The sequence below is a fragment of the Lissotriton vulgaris genome, chromosome 6 (genome assembly GCF_964263255.1).
Source record: "Lissotriton vulgaris chromosome 6, aLisVul1.2, whole genome shotgun sequence".
NCBI classification, from domain to species: Eukaryota; Metazoa; Chordata; class Amphibia; order Caudata; family Salamandridae; genus Lissotriton; species Lissotriton vulgaris.
In genome coordinates, this window is record NC_141694.1 from 705,067,965 (window position 1) to 705,089,954 (window position 21,990).

Below are 21,990 nucleotides of genomic sequence, written 5' to 3' on the forward strand. Positions count from 1 at the left end.
GCGCTCTTCCAAGAAAGAAGAAATAAACTTAAGTGAGTTGCCTTTAATCCCAAGTGTTTCAAGGTGGTCAATTAAGAGAGCGTGGTTGACAAAATCAAATGACCAAGGCAGCCCCTTCAGCTCTTCCTACCCCTCTGACACACCTTTTGAGTCGGGCCTATAGGCAGCCCTTGGGATGACTAGTACGGGAACCCACCGAACCCCACATTCGACCCGACCAGCCTTCCCCAACACATCTCCCCCTGATGATACCAGGGCCTACCATGAGGTTATCCATCAGGCAACCACCATTCACAAGGTGGACATGCATGTCCTCCTCAGGGAAGACTATGTCCTCCTCGAGATGTTGTCGGAGTCAAAGCAGACAGTACAATTTCTGCCCATGTTAAAGAGCTTGTTAAAGTACACCCTGGAAATATGCAGGTAACCCGTTAATGCCAGGGTAGTAACACAAAGGGTGGCGAGGAACTATAAACCCTTCCCAGTGACCCTGTCTACATCAGGGATCATGTTCCTCCCAAATCTATGGTCTTGCATACTGCTTGCAAATGAGCTTCTGCTGAAGCCACAGGTGAAACCCCGCCACCTGATATGGAGAGAAAAAAGTTGTGCGCAGCCTGCAAGTGTGGGTGTAGGGGCAGTTAACCATGGGTGAAAAGAAACTCCAAAGGACTCCTCTCCCACTATGAGAGAGCCCAGTTACAAGAAATGTGGATGTTTGTCAAAAATCTCCCCGAAGAGTTTAGAAAGGGGAAGAAGAGAGTGCCAAAGTGCCAGGACATTTCCAAGGGAAAAGGATGTGGCCTTATGCTGCAGCGGTCAACCTCGAAGCTGGGGAACCAGGTTAGAGTCTTGGCAACTACGCTCATCATCCTAGGCAAATCACTTATTCTCCCAATGCGTAGCAAAAATTAATGTGTCAATCTGTAACGAAACTGGTGCTCATGTAAAGCGCTCTGATACCTGATATCTATGGGTCTAGTTCGGGCTATATAAAACTCTTAAAACAAAACAGTTCTTTGCACCTTTGATACTGTGGACACAACCTCTTGGTGGGTTAGCACCAGCGTCTGTATTAGCCACCATACATGGCTCCGTATCGCGAGGTGTAAGGCAGAGGTCAGCAGTATCTCCTCAATCTGGTCTTTGATTAGGTTTACTTATTTGGGCCCAAATTTTATGAGATTCTGGAGAAGATAAAGCATATTGATTTCACTAAATGTGTGACCTTCAAACCTAGGCTTCCAGTGGCTCCTTTAGGAGGCAGCAGCCTTGAGAAGGTGCCAAGGCCATCTCCGCTGATCCCACCAATTCAGGCAGACAGATGGTACACCAGGTGTACCTGCAGGGGCAGTTAACAGCAAAGGTAGGCGGAAGTTGTGGCTCCGGCAAAGGAGCCTTCACCCCACAGCACTAGTGCTACCTACACTTTATGGTAAGTGTCAATCATTCCTCTTTGATTTGCTTCTCTTTGGGGTTACCGCTGCTCCAAGGGTCTTTATAAAGTGCCTAGCAGTGTTAGCCAGTCATTTAAGAGGAGGGCATCCAAGTTTTCCCCTGCCTCAACAATTAACTTATCAAGAGTCTAGGAAAGCAACCATGTCTAGCCCACACCCAAGCTGCGATCTCCCTGCTTGACTGCGTGGGATTCACTATTAATGGTGCCAAATATTAACTACAACCCCACCAAGTTCAACCCTTCCTGGAGTCTATACTCGGTGCAGTCATTGGCAAAGGCTACTCCTGCCAGCAGAGGGTTTTGGCATTCCAGCAGCTCTTAACTCCCTTTCAGCATAATCATCAACTTACAGTCAGAACTTTCATGCAGGTCCTAGGGGGCCATGATCTCCTGCATAGCCATAGTATACCATGCCCGTCTCCACATGTGGTCATTACAGGAATGCCTCTTGTCTCCATGGTCACAAACAGAGGGTCACCGGGAAGATCTAATGTTAATGATCTAAGACCATTGCCCATCACACTCTGCAGTGATGGAACAGCAACAACCTGTTGCAGGGCAGACCTTTCGTAGCTGTCCAGAGGGTGAATCCAGACTATATGAGAGAGTAGTCTGTTTAAGCCCCTGTTTCCAGGGGCAGTGTATCAACTATCTGAAGATACTAGCCAAATGCAAAGCTCTCTAGGCCTGCTACTAGACATTCCTCGAGGTGTCAGTCAGCCTCCAACAGGCAGGATTTCAAATGGAATCAAGGCCATATCAGACCCCGGGCAGCTTAATCGAGTGATCTGGCACCTGAGGTCTTAGAGTTTGGCTACTTACGCCTCCCGCAACAATGTATGGACATCTGCATGAATCTCGTGGACCTACCCGGCAGGCCTATACTGGTGCAGAGTTGAAGAGGTTTGTCCATTACTACTTCTCCAATCACCTGATCTCTTTTAAACCCATTGTCCAGGACATTATTTTTTATCTAGTACGTTTGCTAAAGTCAGGCCTCACCTACACTTCAATAAGACTGCATATCTGGGCTATGGGGGCATACATGCAAAACCGGGAACGTTTGTTCCTCTTTTGCATCCTAGAAATCAATGCCTTCACTGAGTGCTTCAAGAGGGCCTCCTAGTGTCTCCCCTACCCCCTGTATGGAACCTCAACCTGCACACGCCCTTATCTCTTCACATGCCGCCCCACTTTACAAGTTGTATACCTTCTGGCAGTGAATCTTTGCACTTTGTTGTTGTTGTCCAGTCTTATTTTAGATGTTACTATTTCATACATGATCATGAGACACTCGTACATACATCATTAGTAAACATATTGGAACTATTTTTAAGATTATCAAAATAATGTGTTTTGTCCTTTTTAACTAGATATTAAGTACTCTTACATGTTCTGCATTAATTCCACCCTGTGGTTGCAATATATAGTCCCATTTAGGAAATGTCTTTTTTCCTTTAAGGTTCTTTTTCTGTGTACTCCCTCACTAAGATATCTGTGTTTTATGTAAACTAGTAATGAATGTAAGTAATCATTCAATAAGATGAACTTTCCATGCTCGACTGATGCTCTTTTTGGGAAAATGCAGCTTTCAGACCAGATGCAGATAGGGGATCGTCTTCAGCAGTTGCAGCCCTGCGATAGGATCAGATGGGAGCTGTTCTTCAGTAGTTACAGCCCCTGTTTGGGAACATGGTTATGTCGACGATAACCGCTCACTCGCCTGGTACACCAAGATCAGGTGGCAGCCGCATCAGTCCAACAGGCACACTGCAGTGGTGCTGGATGGCACGATAGGAGGCTTTGAGCATGATTACTTTATGTGGTCAGCTATGGGAACTCCTCACGATGTGGGTTGTCTTCAGCTTTGCACTCGATGGTAGTCAGCTGCATCTGAAAGTTCCCTATGATAGGAACACGCTTGGCTTCTCCTCATGGTCAGTCTCTCATCCCCTATCTGAGGAGACAGTGCGGCTTCAAAGGTCTAGGCAGCCCACCAAGTTGAGCAGAATTCAGGTGATGTCGCTTCTCTGGGATACTGCCATGCAGACTTGGTTACACAGCAGCTTTTCAAGTACTCTGCAAAGCACTACTTTTCATAGTCAAGAAGAGCATGGAACTGGAACTAATTGGGATGATATGGATCCTACTTTTATATTAATTGTCCAAATAGGGGTTTTAGTGGTTGAGAGGCTCATTTTAAAATGTCATTGTTTGGCTTGAACAGAGACATAGCCATTGTGAATGTTGATAGCTCTTCCAGTAGGTAGTAATGAGGCTGGTTTCAAGCAAGAGTATCCAACACAGTGGAACAATGATGTCTGCGATATCTGCACCCGGCTGATTTTTCTTTGCTCTCTAATGTTATGTTATGTTATAATTTTATTTCTATAGCGCACGGCTACTCAGTGAGAGTGTCCCGCCGCTTTATATAGGCAGCTCAGTGTGAGAAAACATAACACCATAAAACGGAGACAGATAGGGGAAAGAAAGACATCCTAAAGGTTAAAAAGCCAGGTCTTGAGGCTCTTCCTAAACAGGAGCAGATTAGGAGTACGCCGCAAGGCCAAAGGTAAGGTGTTCCACAACTGAGGGGCCCTAAGACCAAAGGAGCGACCCCCGCTGCAGGCCTTCCTCACTCGAGGGACCACGGCCAAGAACAGAGATTCCGACCGAAGAGATCGAACCGGGCAATAAAAGACGAGCCTTCGCTGTAAGTACCTTGCTCCCGAGCCCAAAAGTGCTTTGTGAGCCAAAGTCAAAGCTTTAAATATAATCCGCTTCCGGATGGGCAGCCAGTGAAGCGACTGCACCAACCCGGATGCTCTAGCTCGCCTATGGAGGCCGAAGATGGCGCGAGCCGCAGAGTTCTGCACAACCTGCAGCCGCTGAACAAGATAGTCCGGAAGCCCTAAATAAAGGACGTTGGCATAGTCCAGTCTGGAGCCTATTAAGGCTTGCACAGTGATCTTTCTATGCTCTTCTGTAAGCAGAGGTAAGAACTTCCGGAGCATCTTCAGAATACCAAAGCAAGTGCCCGTCAAACCAAGAATATGTGATCTCAGCGTAAGGTTATTGTCAAACTTGACTCCCAGATTTTTTGCCAACTGAGATGACTGAGCAGGGGGACACATATCCGTTGGCCACCACGCCCGCCATTCAGGGTCCGAGGCACAGCCAAAGAACAGTACCTCAGATTTGTTGGAATTAGCTTTGAGGCTGATCCGCTGAAACCAGTTAAAGAACATCCCTAGGCACCCCCGAATGCTCTCTCCATCAAACTCCTGATCTTTCCTACACGTGAAGAGTAATTGAGTGTCATCCGCGTAGGACATGATCTGGGCCCCAAAGGACTCCACCAGTGCCGCCAGAGGGGTCATAAAGATGTTAAAAAGAGTCGGGCTCAACACAGAACCCTGTGGAACTCCGACTCCCAAAGGCGGCATCTCAGCGGAGCTCTGGGAGGCCCAGACAGTTTGTCGGCGACCCTCAAGGAAAGATGTAAACCATTTGAACACCGTCCCCCTCAGACCAATGTCATAGTCTGGCGAGAAGCGCCTCATGGGGAACGGTGTCAAAGGCCGCCGACAGATCAAGCATGACAAGCATGGCCTTGCCTCCTGAGTCCAATGTCTCCCTAATAACCTCTGACACCTCCAGGAGTGCCGTCTCCGTACTTAAATTAGGACGGAATCCGGATTGCGAGGGGTGCAATAGGTCATTCGATTCTAGAAAACTAGAAAGAACGCTGTGCACATGCTTCTCCCTGATCTTAGCCAGCGCCGGGAGGAGGGAGATCGGCCTGTAGTTGGCCAGAACCTCGGCGTCTAATCCAGGCTTCTTGAGGAGGGGAATCACCATAGCCCTTTTCCAGGACCGCGGGACCCTCCCCTCACTCAAAGACAAGTTCAAGAGAGGGTTGACCAATGGGTTAACCACAGGCGCCATCCTGGCCAAAAATTTGGCCGGACAGGGGTCTAACGGCGAGCCCGATTTGAGATTGGCCAGAAGTGCAAGGGAAGCATCGATGGAAACAAAGGGGAACTCCGCCAACACAGCATACCGCGTGGACGGTGGAACTAGTCCAGCCCCAGTGCTAGGAGACCCTTCAGCAGACCTCTCTGTGAAGGAGTCCTGGATCGATTTAATCTTGTCCGTAAAGAACTTGGCAAGATCCCAGACCCACGACTCAGATGACACTATTTGAGGCAAGTTGGTTCTGGGGGCCGTGAACTCCCTCACCACAGTAAAGATCTCCTTGCATGAGTTGGAGGCCGCCTCTATCCTTCTGGCAAGATATTCCTTTTTCGCGCGGAGAATGTCGCGATGGTAGGCTTTGACCGCTATCCTGTAGGCAAGTCTGGCCTCCCCGTCATACTGAAAGCGCCACGCCCTCTCAGCCACCTTACACTGGCTTCGAGTGATACGCAGTGCCTCAGTGAACCACGGCGCAGAGACCCGCTTGGCCGTGGGCCGGGGTGCCATTACGGGGGCTAAATCATTCAGCCTCTTCGACAGCAACACCTGCATTGCCTCTACGTCCAGCTCCAAGTCACCAGAGAGGGGGCACGGATGGTCCACAAACGCCTGAGCTAACAGCTCAGGAGTCACTCTGTGCAGTGCCCTCGAGGCAGATCCATACTGTGTAGGGGCGCTACTGGGTAGTTGCTCACTCCCCAATATGGAGAACCTGACCAACCTATGGTCGGACCAAAGCACCGGAAGAAGCTCAACATCCACTAAATACTGCTGCTCTCTACTGATGACGGGCTCAACCCAGAAACACGTGTCTAGAGATATACAGCAATGTCTGCACCATCTTTGGTGAAAAACTCCAGCTATTTTTAAAGTAAGTTTGAACGGTGTACTGCATTTACCAGGATGCAAAGGGGCAAACTGTGAGGCAGTGTGCTGCCAACCCCCATTCTGTTTAAAAGGCTCCCTTGACTCCGCAAGCTGACGAGCTATGGAGATGCACCTGTGTCCCTGTGAGTGGTACTGTGACCTGAGAGGAACTTGGCAGCCTTTCCAGCAACCCCAGATGATTTTTCTTTGCTCTCTAAAACTGCTGCTCTCTAAAACTGCTGCTCTCTACTGATGAAGTACTCAACCCAGAAACACGTGTCTAGAGATATACAGCAATGTCTGCACCAACTTTTGTGAAAACTCCAGCTATTTCTGAAGTAAGTTTGAACTGTGTACTGCATTTACCAGGATGCAAAGGGGCGAACTGTGCTGGGACTGTGAGGCAGTGTGCTCCCAACCCCCAATCTGCAATGGGCTGTCAGCCTTCCTTAAGCAGTAATAATGGAATGAGAAAAGTGAAAACCCTGCATAGAAACATCCTAACCTTTAACAGAAAACTGCTAGCCCACATCCCACTCCTACAACTCACCAAATGGTAGAGCTCAGGAAAAACTAATCAGTGGAACCCTGCTGGAAGGATTTCACCGATTTTTTTAAAGGTAGCTCTGTGTTCATCCACCCTCACTTTAGAGTCTTTGTTTCCAGATTTCAGTCACAGGAAAGCAGTTGATACTCTTCTACTTATCTATGCTCCATATTTTGCCATGCTAAACCAGTGACGACAAAGTGTATTCCCACTGATTGCAGTACACAGACTCTCACCATACACAGAATTTGGTCAACACTCATGTGGCACACATACACCCGACATAAACACTCAGCACACACACAGAATGTCAGCAGAATGATCTACGTTTTAAACTAAAGCAGAAGATTACACAGCCAGGGCTCAATAGACCACACTTCATTTCAACCCAGGAAAAAGGTCTGGTCAGGAGTAATTTACAAACTCAGTACACTGAGTGGGTGGGCGATTGAGTGGGCTGGCGGGGTGGAATGAGCTATGACCGCAGCAGCAGGGAGGAGCAATGGAGCTGGGTGGGGAGGGGTGTTTGAAATATGCAAGTAGAAGCATGCACTCATATGGAATGCTGAAAGAAAAAGAAAAGGAATAGGGTACGTAGCCTGTAAGCCTCTGTTCGTATTGCGCAGTGCTGTATTCATATGCCATTTAGTGTTGTGGTCACATGTTTTCAAGTTGTTTTTCTCCAAAGAAAGGGTTTTGAGTCACACGATGCAATGAGACTCCACCCAAAATGATAGGCCGATCTCCCTGTTAGCTTATCCCGCTAAGATTGTAGAACGCCTGGTCAGTAGTGCTCTCTCTAAGTACCTTGAAATTAATGGAATCTTAGAGGATGTGCAATTTGGGTTCCGTCCAGACCAGGGTACAGAGACGGCTTTAGTGACTGTGATGGACAAGCTTTGTATGCGTGCAGACAGAGGTCAAGCTGTGGTTTTAATCATGCTTGACCTGTCTGCCGCATTCGACACGGTCAATCATGCCCCTCTTTTGGAGAGACAAAGAGGTGGGAATAGCAGGCACTGCTTTGAGCTGGTTCCAATCCTTTCTATCTAATAGGAAACAGGCAGTGGCGCTCCCCCCTATCAGTCGGACTTTACTGACATACTGCATGGAGTTCCGCAGGGCTCTGCGCTCAGCCCTATCCTTTTTAATATTTATATGAAACCTTTAATTACTGTTATACGGTCACACAATATTAACAATGTAACCTATGCGGACGATACCCAACTGATTCTCTCCTTAGAGGGAGAACAGTCCACACCGCGGGAAGTGTTTCAGGCGTGTCTTCGTGATACTGCCCAATGGCTGAAGGAGAATTTGCTTCCGTTTAATTCTGAGAAAACCGATATTCTCTACTGTCCAGTGGGGAAGAACCTCACGGGGCTTCCCCCGAACTTCTGGCCATTAGCATCAGCCAGTCCAGTGTTGCCTGTCGAGAAGGTCAGTAACCCGGATGTCATGTTGCACAGTAAGTTGACTCTCAAATCGCATGTTAATAAAACCGTGGGGAGTAGTTTTGCCATTATTAGAGTACTGCGCAAAATTCTTCCGCTTCTGCCAATGCATGCACAAGCATTGATAGTGCAATGCACCATTGTAAGTAGATTAGACTACTGCAATGCCTTATTGCTTGAATCCCCGAGATATTTACTGGATAGGCATCAGAGTATTCAAGCAATAGCAGCTGAACTTGCTCTGGGGAAACCAAGACGTTCTTCTGCCTCCTTGGCTTTGGCTGAGCTGCATGGCTCCCGATATTTCAGAGAGTCCAGTTTAAATCTCTTTGTATAGTTTTTAAAGCCCTGCATGGATTTGGGTTGACACTGCTCAGGAGGAAATTTGCTTGGTATGTTCTGGAGAGAAGCCTTTGCTCTTCTACAGCGAGATTGGTAAAGGTGCCTACGTTTAAAAAAATAAAACTAGGAGGTAGGGCTTTTGGCACCTCGGCTGCACGACTATGGAACAGGCTCCCTCTGGAGCTGAGACAAATGGAGGATCTCCTCCTTTTCGGAAAGAGATTAAAAACTTGTCTCTTTCCTAGTTCGTAATTGGTCACTCTTGCGTCTCCCGGAACACTAGTCTGATTGTACACTGTTGGTTCAGCGCCAGGATGCCTGTTAAGTGATAGAGCGCTCTATAAGTGTTATAAATAAATAAATAAATACGCCGAATCCATGTTAGACTGTTTTTTGCACGGTTGCTGCTTTCTTGCATGTAGAATGCACCCTGGGGGTGAAAGGGAGGGTTCTTTTAGCTTTATGGTAAGCGGTTTGGATGCCCTTGACTATCCATCGGTCAATACTGGCCAAGGAAATAGATTGGCCATTATGAGGTTTCGCAAAGGCTACAAATACCTGCAGGAGAGTGGTTGTGGAAAGGAAAAGCCCCTTTGGGGAGGAACTGAGGTTGGGTCTGAGAACAACCATGTCATTGCGGACCTGAATGAAAGATTGTTGGAGCCTGAGGGCCAGCAACTCACAGATGTGGAACGTTACTTTCCAGGAAAGGAATTACAAGGGGACAGTACATTATTCTGTCTGTTGTTTAACTGTTAGGTTCTGAGCTCTTGTCCTCCTTTAGTAACTCACGAGAAGCCTTTGACTGCTCAACCTCGTTACCCTGAGAGTCCACTGCGGTTCCTTGGCAGAAACCTATTACTATAGACTCAGGACTACAGTGGGAAACTACTTTGTCTCCCACAGTTATGCACTCTGCCCGGCACCTCCACCACCACTCTGAGTAGCTAGTAAATAAGTCGTTTCTAAAGTGCTTTGCACCTTCTATGGCAATTGTTGATAAATTCGAACACACCTTGATAAATTATTAACCTTTTTGTGTACTCCCACTGAGCATATTCATGTAAACTGAAACGGAATTGTTTTCTTGTCAGAGAAGTGGCTTGACACTTTCTTTAAGTGATGATTCATGGCAGTGCACTAAATACTATTCGATTTTTTTTGTCCCTCTCACAGCCTGGAGATATTAACAAAATTAAAAACAAAGGTTGGCAACAAAAGAATAAAGCAGCCAAAAAAACTACAAAATCGAAGAAAAAGAAACCAATAAAAAAGAAGCCAACACCACCCCCAGTTTTGCAGAAACCACAGAAGACAAAGCAAGCCAATGGAGTGGCTGGAAGTGTACGTATGTCTACAGTCTTTGAATGTGTTTTTTCTTTTGAATGCATTGTAAATTAGAATCTACAAATTAGAAAAATGCCAGCAGTAAAATTGGCAAGATTGAAATTGTCACTCAAGCCACCCACAGTGTGGGGAGTTCCTCAGTTTTGTAGTGTGTACATAAACTCTCACAACTTCCAGTCATCAAATGAAATCTGTTGGCCTATACTGTCGGATATATACCACCCTTCCATCCTTAGTGTGCTGTATGTAAAAAGGTTTTGGTACTACTGTTAATCTGAAAGAAAACAATGCTTCTAAGTACATTTTGGCTCACATTGATATTTTTCTCATTCCCTTCAGATACCTGACAGCTCACAAAGTACATTTTTTGCAGTTGGTGAACAGATGGGTGGCAGTATACCCAGCCCTGTCCTATTTTCACCACAGATCTGTGGCAGGCTGAGTACCACCGAGTAGGGTAAATCTTGTTGGTGTTTAGGGTTTTCAAGACTGTTGTGCATTTTCTTTTATTCAGAGTACATTTTTCTTCATTTCATAAGGTTTTCCCCATCCCCTTAATTCCATATTTCTTTTGCTTCCAACTGGGACGTCTGGACTGGGGCGTTCCCCTTCTACAATTTTATTTTCCACAGGCCTCCTTTAAGTTCACTCTCTCCTCATGTTCCTGAGGAATTCACACCAGTATGGCCACAGTCAACAAACATAAGAGGCACCATGAAAGAGCAACACCTTAATCCTGAGCAGCAGCCTAAACAGCAAACCCCATCACTAGGCACTGTGATGTGATTACAACTGTGTCAGAGTAGATGTATGGTATTTGATAGAGACTTCTATCCGCAGATCCTTACCTTAGAATATCCCCCAGGCATCAGACTGGATCTGGAAAATCATAAGCACCTGTACGTTGGTAGGTGACTTTGAAAAGTTCAGTGTAGGCGCTGACCACACCAGATGAGACGTATTGTAATTGCATGTTCGAGGCATATGGGCTGCAGATGGTACATTTATGAATAGATCGCCATCTGGTGTTGGGCTCGGATGATTGCACTTGTTTTTCTCTTGGAGAAGTCCTTTGTCGTCACGAGACTGGTGACTCCTCCTTTGGGTGCTAGTGCGCATGGGCATCGGCTCCATCCTTAGATTGTTTTTTTCCGCTATCGGGTTCGGATGAGGATCGAAGCGCTCCGGATCGACTTCGAGAAAAATGATATTTCGGCGCGTATTCCCTTTCCAATTCGACGGTATTGTTATCGAACGCGATTTCATTTCCATTCCGACGCATTTGGACTCCAACAATAAACATTTTCTTCTACGTCGACGAGACCGGGAGGCCTTTCTCGACGTAGTCCAGCCCGGAGTCCATGGAAAGGACTCCATTTAAGAGATGTCCAACGTGTGGTGCTAAGTTCCCACACAAGGACCTACACGAGGTGTGCAACCTCTGCCTATCGCCTGAACACGAATCCAGGGACTGCGAAGCCTGCGCAGCATTCTCCAAGTCGACGATTGGAAACCGTCGAGCCATAAGACACGAGGTTTCAAGAATGCAGTCGGAGGCAATCCCGGAGCTGTTCGAGGCCCAGCACCTCGAAGAAGAAGAGGAACATGAAGACGAGTCGGGGTCTGAAGTGGACGAGTCTGATGTCGAAGAATTCGACGCTCAACAAACCGTGAGTGACGACCTCCCCTTACCAAAAAACCGACTCCGTGTGGTACCGACCCCGCCTTCGAGCCCGGTCAGACTACCGAAGAAAGTTTCCGACGCCCCGCCTTCGGGCCCGGCAACGAAACAGAAACACTCGGCCTCCCACCATGTCGGATCCGAGAAACGGTCGACATCGACACCGAAGCTCCATACAAAGGAAATTTCGGCATCAAAACATTCCATGTCGAAACCGAAACATGCTTCGACGTCGAAGACTTACTCGGCACCGAAAAAATCTGATTCGAGCAAATTCTCGGTGCCGAAAAAACACAGAACACTGACGGTCAGAAGCAAAGGCACCTTTCGGAACCAAGAACTTCGGTACCAACACAGGAGCAGCAAACAGATCCAAAACAAAAGACTTTGTTTATCGATCCGCAAACTGGCAAAGTGGTGACAAAATCACCAAAAAAGAGGAAGAATGAACAGTCAGATGACAAAACTCTTCCTCCTAAGAAGAGAACAATGGGGACAAATACAACTCTTCCCCTTTCTCCTCGACCTAGAGACACATCCTCTTCTCCTATTCCTCACACTATGCCAGCTATTCCTCCACCTTCTACACCAAGACTATCTACACCTCAAACAGATGTAGACAGTGATACAGGGGAGGGAGAACCTCATGGGGATGACAACACTATCCCAGATGAAGAAGACCCATGGGAGAATTATGATGAAGGGTCAGATGATAACGACCCAGAATTATACCCCTCAAAACCTTCACCACCTGATGATAATACAGGTTTTGTACAGCTGATTAATAGGGCAGCAAAATACCATAAGGTAGATTTACATACAGAACCTCAAATAGAGGATTTCCTTTTAGAAATGCTAACTGCTGCACAAAGAACATCAGGAACACTACCTATGCTAAAGGGTCTTCTCAATCACACAGCAGACATATTCAAAGACCCTGTGAGGGCTAGGGTATTAAACCCAAGAATTGATCAAAAATATAAGGCAGCCCCAAATGACCCAATATTTATTAAGGGACAGGTACCTCTGGACTCGCTTGTAGTCACAAACGCTCGTAAAAGAGCAAACTCATTATCTACAGGAGAAGCTCCTCCTCCTGATAAGGAGTCCAAGCTAATAGATGCATCAGGCAAAAGAGTAGCATCCCAAGCAGCAAACAGCTGGCGCATAGCTAATACACAAGCGCTACTTGCACGCTATGATAGAGCGCATTATGACGAGTTAGAAAAACTCATCACACATCTCCCTAAGGAACTTCAAAAAAGGGCAGACCAGCTTATACAGGAAGGGAAGATAATAACCAACACTTCCATTAAGTGCGCCTTAGATGCGGCAGACACTGCAGCAAGATCCATCAACACCAGTATCATGTTAAGAAGACATGCCTGGCTTAGAGTCTCAGGGTTCAAACAAGAAGTACAAACATCTTTATTGAACCAACCTTTTGATCAAAAAAACTCAAAGGGGTTCCTTTCGTAGGTCCACCTATAGAGGGGGGGTCAAAGAATACAGGCACAAGCCAGCAATCTACCTCTTTTACACCAACATCACCCAGAGGTAATTCAAGAGGCAGTTACAGAGGTAACAACAACAAGAGTAGAGGTCGCGGAAATAATAACAACCGCAGCTCCCCAACCCCAAAACAGTGACTTAAAACAACTCACACCAGACCATATAACACCGGTCAGGGGACGTCTATCACAGTTCCTACCTGTCTGGGAAAACATCACGTCAGACAGGTGAGTGAGACAAATTATCCAACATGGTTATTGCCTAGAACTCACAGCTACCCCACCAAACATCCCCCCCAGACAGCGTCCAATGAGTCAAGATCATCTGACATTGTTAAAACAGGAAGTACTATCACTGCTACAAAAGCATGCTATAGAGAAGGTTCCAAAACATCAGCAAGGGACAGGAGTATACTCTCTATACTTCCTAATTCCCCAAAAAGACGGGTCTCCAAGACCAATTTTAGACCTCAAACCTCTCAATGCATACATAAACTCTGAACATTTCCACATGGTCACGCTCCAACAAGTACTTCCTTTACTGAAGAAAGGGGACTTTCTTTCTACACTGGATCTAAAAGACGCTCACTTTCACATTCCAATTCACAAAGCCCACAGAAAATACCTCAGGTTTGTAGTAGAAGGACAACATTATCAGTTCAAAGTCCTTCCGTTTGGGGTCACAACAGCACCAAGGGTGTTCACAAAATGCCTAGCAGTAGTTGCAGCACACCGAAGAAGACAACAAATACTTGTCTTCCCTTACTTGGACAATTGGCTAATAAAAGCCAAGTCACAGGAAGAATGTCTTCAAAACACACAGAAGACCATTCAATTGCTGCACCAGCTAGGGTTTACGGGGAACTACACAAAATCCCACCTACAACCAAACAAGGTTCAACAATATCTAGGGGCTACTATAGACACAGAAAAAGCCAAAGTATACCCCAATCCAATCAGGATCCAAACAATGATCACGTTGATCCAAAAATTTCAACCACAGCACTCACTAACAGCTCTAGTGTTCATGCAGCTGTTAGGGATGATGTCCTCCTGCATACTGTTAATACCATATGCCAGACTACAAATGCATCCACTGCAAGAGTGTCTAGCGACACAGTGGAATCAGGCTCAAGGTCAGATTACAGATCTGGTGTTGGTAGACGACCGCACACATCGCTCTCTGAAGTGGTGGAACGCAACAAACATTTCCAAGGGGCGGTCGTTCCTAGAACCGATTCCACAAGTGATACTAACAGCGGATGCATCGCTCACCGGATGGGGAGCGCATATGGAGAAATATACAGTGCAGGGAAAATTGAATGTACAGCAAAAAAGACTGCACATCAATTATCTGGAACTACTAGCAGTGTTTCTAGCATTAAAAGCTTTTCAAATGCAAATCCTCAACAAAGCAGTCCTGATCAGAACAGACAACATGACTGCAATGTATTATATTCAAAAACAGGGGGGGGCACACTCTCTCCAACTATCCAGACTAGCACAGGACATCTGGAGGTGGGCCATTCCTCAAAAGATCTATCTGTTAGCCGAACACCTACCAGGAGTTCAAAATCAGATAGCAGACATCTTAAGCAGAGAGTCAGAACAAATACACGAATGGGAACTGCACAACCAAATACTGCAGCCATTCTTCCAAAGATGGGGACAACCAGAGATAGATCTCTTTTCCACTCATCAGAACGCAAAATGCCAAAACTTCGCATCCAGGTACCCACACCACCTGTCCCAGGGCAATGCGCTATGGATAAATTGGTCCAACAAATTTGCTTACGCTTTTCCCCCTCTCCCACTAATTCCATTAGTGGTTCGGAAACTGCAACAACATTCAATGACAATGATACTAGTAGCACCCACGTGGGCAAGACAGCCGTGGTTCACCACGCTACTGCAACTCTCACAGGTGCCACATCAAAAGTTAAGATTATTACCCATGCACATTACACAGAACCATGGAGAAATAATGCACCCAGATCCCAAACAATTCAACCTAGCGATCTGGCTCCTGAGGTCATAGAATTTGGATACTTAGATTTACCTCCAAACTGTATGGAAATCATTAAGCAAGCAAGACGTCCTACGCCAGAGCATGCTATGCAGCAAAGTGGAAAAGGTTTGCTGTATACTGTAACAGTAACAACATCAACCCTCTAGACGCATCCACTAAAGAGATTATTTGCTATTTACTACACTTGCAGCAATGTAACCTTGCTTACACCTTTATAAGAGTACATCTTGCAGCTATAGCAGCGTACCTGCAAAACAGACAACATCTTTCCCTGTTTAAAGTACCAGCAATAAAAGCTTTCATGGAAGGCCTCAAAAGAGTCATTCCACCAAGACTACCGCCTTCCCCAGTCTGGAATCTCAACATAGTACTTACCAGACTAATGGGACCACCTTTCGAACCTATGCATAGGTGTGAAATACAATTCCTCACATGGAAGGTGGCTTTTCTTATAGCTATTACTTCACTCAGAAGAGTAAGTGAATTGCAAGCATTTACAATACAAGAACCATTTCTGCAGTTACACCAAAATAAAGTGGTTCTTAGAACAAACCCAAAATTCTTGCCTAAAGTAATTTCAGCATTCCACATCAATCAGCCAGTGGAACTACCAGTCTTCTTTCCAAAACCACAGACGGTAGCAGAAAGGGCCCTACATACATTAGATGTCAGAAGGGCGATATTGTACTACATAGAAAGAACACAAACTTTCAGAAAGACAAATCAACTATTTGTAGCGTTTTCTCCTACACATAAGGGCAATCCTATCTCTAAAGCAGGCATTGCCAGATGGATTGTAAAATGTATACAAATATGCTACTTAAAAGCAAAGAGAACATTAACTGTTCCTCCTAGAGCTCACTCTACACGTAAACTAGGAGCATCTATGGCATTCTTAGGAAACATTCCTCTAGATGACATATGCAAAGCAGCTACCTGGGTTACACCGCATACCTTCACTAAACACTACTGTGTAGATGTGCAGGCAACACAACAGTCTAGAGTGGGACAAGCTGTACTAAAAACTTTATTTCAGACTGTTGCAACAGACACTGGTGACCACCGCTAGGGAGATAACTACTGTATAGTCTATTCATAAATGTACCACAGACGCTACCTGCATCTTCACGGACGGGCTCAGTTCCCGTAGCGCTGCAGCACCATCAGCAAAGGGCCGGGCTTTGCTCCGGCCGGGCTTGGCTTTTTGGGGGACACAGACGCTACCTGCATCTTCACGGACGGGCTCAGTTCCCGTAGCGCTGCAGCACCATCAGCAAAGGGCCGGGCTTTGCTCCGCCCGGTTCCCGGCCGGGCTTGGCTTGTTGGGGGACACAGACGCTACCTGCATCTTCACGGACGTGCTCAGTTCCCGTAGCGCTGCAGCACCATCAGCAAAGGGCCGGGCTTGGCTCCGCCGGGGGCCCCTCCCACTCCAGTGACGCCCTCACCAGCGCCAGGAGGCGCATAAAGGCAGCGCCAGCAGCAACACTTGTTGGGGGACACAGACGCTACCTGCATCTTCACGGACGGGCTCAGTTCCCGTAGCGCTGCAGCACCATCAGCAAAGGGCCGGGCTTTGCTCCGCCCGGTTCCCGGACGGGCTTGGCTCCGCCGGGGGCCCCTCCCACTCCAGTGACGCCCTCACCAGCGCCAAGGGGCGCATAAAGGCAGCGCCAGCAGCAACACTTTTTGGGGGACACAGACGCTACCTGCATCTTCACGGACGGGCTCAGTTCCCGTAGCGCTGCAGCCCCATCAGCAAAGGGCCGGGCTTTGCTCCGCCCGGTTCCCGGCCAGGCTTGGCTCCGCCGGGGGCCCCTCCCACTCCAGTGACGCCCTCACCAGCGCCAGGAGGCGAATAAAGGCAGCGCCAGTACCCCGTCCCCCGGGACGCGCGCGAGCACGCGCCGGTACAAGGGCGGGGCCGTCTGTGGCCGTCTGTGGCCGTCTGTGGCCGTCTGTGGCCGTCTGTGGCCGTCTGTGGCCGTCTGTGGCCGTCTGTGGCCGTCTGTGGCCGTCGGTGGCCGTCGGTGGCCGTCTGTGGCCGTCTGTGGCCGAAGGAGGCCGGGCTGGGCCACCCCATTTACATCTGCAATTAACAATGGGTAAGCGAAAGAAGGCTATAAATATGGAGGAGGGCGGGAAGAAGGCTAAGGTCCCAAGACATTCCAACTCCATTATGACCTACCTAACATCAGTGGTGGGAGAATTATCCAAGGAAATTGCTAATGCTGAACTTGAACTGGGGCTCACAGCCACCCCCCCCTTCAACTACTGTTGTACCTTCCCCTTCAGTGCTGGGCAATTCACCTGTGACATGTACCCCTCCGGTATCACTCTATCCCATTGTGACTATCGCTACCCTCCCACCCACATGCCCTACAGCTGAGGTCCCCAGCCAATCCGCTTTAGTAAGCTTGCCTGATCTGAGTCAGCAGACAACCAGACCCGTAACTAAGGGTGCACGGGATAACAACGTGGCAAGTCCATGCTTACTTAACATAACAAATGATTTATTGGGCAATAAACTGGAGGAGCTTTTTGTTTCCAGAATTGAACCCCTATTGGTTGGGATAGCAAAGGATATCGTGGACACTTTGAACACTTGTTTAGAAGGTCTGCTTAAGAAATGTACATTAATTGACAGACTTATTGCTAACTCTATACCTAACAAGGTCCCCCATGTTAACACAAAGTGCCACGAGGGTGAGGTTCAGAGGATGGAGGTTGGTACGGTGGACCCGGTACAGGTACCTTGCCCGGTTTCACATCCCCAGGATGGTGGAGGGGTCACTAATACACTACCCCCAGCCTTGGAGGCGTTGCCCTTGTCCTTGGAGGGGCTGCCACATACACAACCTCCACTACGTATCCTCGACCCCGCGAGGTTCTCTTACAGCAAATACAAGCTTAACCTACCACCTGAAGCGTCCCCTTTGGTCGCTGTCTTTATTGGGGTCCCCCCTTTAAGGGAAGGGGAGGTAGAATCCTCCAGGGACCTTATGGTTAAATCTAAAAAATGGTGTACAGACAAATGTTGTGGCAAGAACATTTCCGATGAAATCATATTTTCAAGGAGGGTGGGGTGGATAGGCAAACAACGGAAATCTATCCAAGATGACTGTGTGGTTGTCAACTTCAGTAGGGCTGATCTAGCGGATAGGCTCTTTTGGGATGGCTCTGATATATCCCTAACGGACAAACTAAGACCTGTCCCTTTGGGCTTTTTTTACCCACCACCAGGGCTCATGCTGCATGCTAGAGGCCCCGGGGTTAGCAAGGGGGGAGGGCGCGTACCTTTGGGAGAGGGTATGCCTAAATTACATGCACCCCCGTGTCCCCCAAGGCTCCCAAATATCCCAGTGAGTAACCAACCCCGTGTTCACCAGAATGTTCATGAGGGCCCCGCGTTGGTCATTGCTAACCGCTTTGCTCCCCTGTCAGGGTTGGAGGACATAGACTGACTATCGGATGACCCCACTTGTGAGACAGAAAAGGTTGGGAGTAGAACAAGTGATGCATGTAAGATATTAAGCTGGAATGTGGCAGGACTCAACTCCAAACGTAATGATAAGGGCTGGATAAGTTTAATCTCGGGGCATAATATTATCGCCCTCTAGGAAACCTGGGAACTATCTGCTAGTTTCTGGTTGGATGGGTTTACCAGCTTTGCCAAAGCAGCTATCCCTAGTTGCGCGGGCAGAGCCAAGGGGGGTCTGTTAACCTTATTTTCCCTAGATCTGAAGGGTTCTCTTAGACTGATCAATACTGCCTCACCTAATATCTTGATTGTAGAATGGGAAATAAGTCCCTCTAGGAGGACCCTATATATCAATTTTTATAATTCTTGTAATAGGGACAATAGCGACAATAATGTCGCCAGTTTAGATGCTGTTTTAACACTAGTCAGTCAGAATACATATTTCGATGCAGAGTATATATTGTTGGGTGATTTTAACATTCACCCCTGTAAGCTAATGTGTGGTATAATTCACAGTGAAGGGGGTGAAGGAGCCGAAGGTCCACATTTTGAACACACTACACGAGGAGAAGAACTGGAAGACTTTTTGGCTAATTTTAATTTATATGAACCGGAGGGAGGCCCAAGAACAGCTACCTTTACAGGCACTAACCCCCGGAACTATAATTGATTACATTTTTGTTACACCGGGTATTCTAAACAGGGTCATTTCCTATTGTACAGCTTCGTCTCATTATAGCGACCACAATCCTGTTTTACTTGAGGTAGCCTGGGGAGACTTTATGGGGACAACCCCATGGCCAGCCAGGTCAGAGTGCACTTTGTGCACCTCTGATCAGGGCAGAAAACTCAAATGGGCCAAGGTGATTCCGGAGAACTTCTATGCCGAAGTTCGTCCGAAAATCGAGGCACAGGTGGCAGTGTGTTTAGATATACATGCCCAGGATTGTGAAATCATAGGGGCTTTTGAGTCAATATGCAGGCAGGTGTCACAGGATCTTTTGGTTAAACCTAAGAAGGGAGCACCAATCAAGCATCGTTGGTTCGATGCTGCCTGCTCAAATGCACACAGGTCTCTGATGTCTGCCCTGAAGAAAACACCCAGGATTAGGGATGAAATAGTAAGATTGAGGAAAGAATACAAATTAGCCATAAAAACCAGACAAGAGAACATTAAACGGGAAGCATGGGAGAGCCTCCTTTCCGTGGCCGTCCTGAAGGATAGCCGGAAATTCTGGGAAATCGTTAAACAACCAGCCTTCTCTGACCAAAACAATGAGGTCATTGACTGAGTCATCCCAGACAATAAATGGCTGCACCTTTTTAAAAATGTGTATGGGGACAACGATGATGCAGGCCCTGTAGTACCCTTGGTGACCCTGGACGCTACCCCAATCTTTTTTCATAGCTCAGAGGTGGAGAAAGCTATTTGTGCTACAACCAAACACAAGGCCCCAGGCCCTGATGGGGTGCCGGCTCATTTCTTCATACATTCCCTCAAGCTATGGGCGGGGGTTTTGGCCAATGTATTCTCTGCCGTCAATGGCAACCCCACGCCCTCCTCTTGGGCCATCTCTAACATCGTCCCCATTTTTAAGAAGGGCCAGCGGGACGACCCTGGGTGCTATAGGCCCATATCCCTTTTGGACTCTACTGTAAAGATTTTGGGAAGAGTCCTTCTGTCTAAACTAAGGGATAATGTAGAGAGTTGTGGAGGATTGGCGGAGATTCAGTATGGGTTCAGACAGAAAAAAGGACCGATCGAGCAGTGCTCTAACTTACACCTGTTGATCGCTAAATACACGGTGGCCAAGGAGGGGTCCTTGTTTTTGGCTTTTATGGACCTCTCCTCGGCCTTCGATTTGGTCAACAGGTCTAAGTTATGGCTGACCCTGCTAAAGATGGGGATAGATGAACCATTGGTCAAATTTATGGCGTCTTTGCACCAAGAGCTTTTTGCTGCGGTGCGGGTTACTAACGAAGGAAGGTGCACAGCCCTCTTCAAGTCCATGCGGGGGTTAGGCAGGGCTGTAAATTAGCCCCCCTGCTTTTTACCATCTACATTAATGGACTGGGTGCTTATCTTGTGAAGGTTGAGGGAGACGTCCCGCGTGCAGGAGCTGTTAAGATACCTGCGCTCCTGTACGCGGACGACGCCGTACTGATAGCACGCACTGGCGTCTGCCTTCAGCGTTTACTTAACGCTTTTGGGACATTTATGGACCAGTTAGATTTAAAAATCAACACCAATAAGTCACACACTATGGTCGTGGGTCGACAAATTAGTAAGAGAAAAACCAATACATTTGAGTGCAAGGGTGAGATTGTTTCTAGAGTCTCCACTTTTCCCTACCTGGGGGTTATTTTTGATCAAAAGGGATCCTGGGGACCCCAAGTGAGGGCAAAGAGGTTGGCGGTGACTAGGTCATCGGCAGCCCTTATGGGCTTTGCGGGCAGGTTAGGCGCTAGGCCATGGAAGCGCTCCTGAAAATCTATAAAAGTAAACCAGTTGCCCTGGCCTCATATGGTTCACCCCTTTGGGGTTATGTAAATTTGGAGCCAATCCAGAAAGCTGAGAACAGATTCATACGGACACTACTGTCTGTTCCTCAGTCCACACCGACCTATTCCATCCATATGGAGGTGGGTTTAGACTTTCTCACCGATGGGCTTAACATGGCACCCCTGATCTTCTGGTTGAAGACTTGGCTTAACGAAGATCTGCCACTCAACCATAAGATCATGGCTGATGTTCTGGCCCTAGATCACTTCAATAGGATCCCATGGCTGGCCTATCTGATGAAGACATTCGCAGATCTAGGACGACCAGAGCTCTTTACCTCTCCTAAAGACATTAAGACTCAGGACATCGACATTGTTAAAAAGCAATTCATGGGGAGGGCAAGAGCACGGCGTGAGGAAAGGGAACTAGCGAAACCAGCAGTGAGGAGACACTATCTACTTGTTAATTCATTTGCTTTAGCACCTTACCTTGGTTTCGTCACTATTCCATTTCACAGGTTCCTTCTAGTTAAGTTCAGGTTTAATTTGTTACATTTTTTGGGGGGGAATTTTAAAACATGGGAAAAACCTGAACTAGCCCCTCCCTGCAATTGTGATCATTTCTCCACCCTAGACACCATGCACTTTGTTATGTTTTGTGGTTTTTATTTAGAGCCAAGAAAAAAATACCTGGTTCCGGTATTGAAGGAGGCTGGTTTCACTCAAGTGAGACCAGCCCTGCTCTACTTACAATTATTGGCCAACCCACGTACTACTTTTTGTATGGCCAAC

The 21,990-nt window shown here is 47.3% G+C and overlaps 1 protein-coding gene across 1 annotated transcript in view; it reads left to right on the forward strand.

Annotated features, from left to right (window-relative positions):
• Window positions 1-21,990, forward strand: part of SEC63 (SEC63 protein translocation regulator) — a 611,233-nt gene that overhangs the window by 460,402 nt on the left and 128,841 nt on the right. The window contains exon 16 of the mRNA XM_086926685.1: window positions 9,824-9,991. Within this exon, the coding sequence (XP_086782811.1) occupies window positions 9,824-9,991 (168 nt within the window). The remainder of the gene's footprint in view (window positions 1-9,823; window positions 9,992-21,990) is intronic.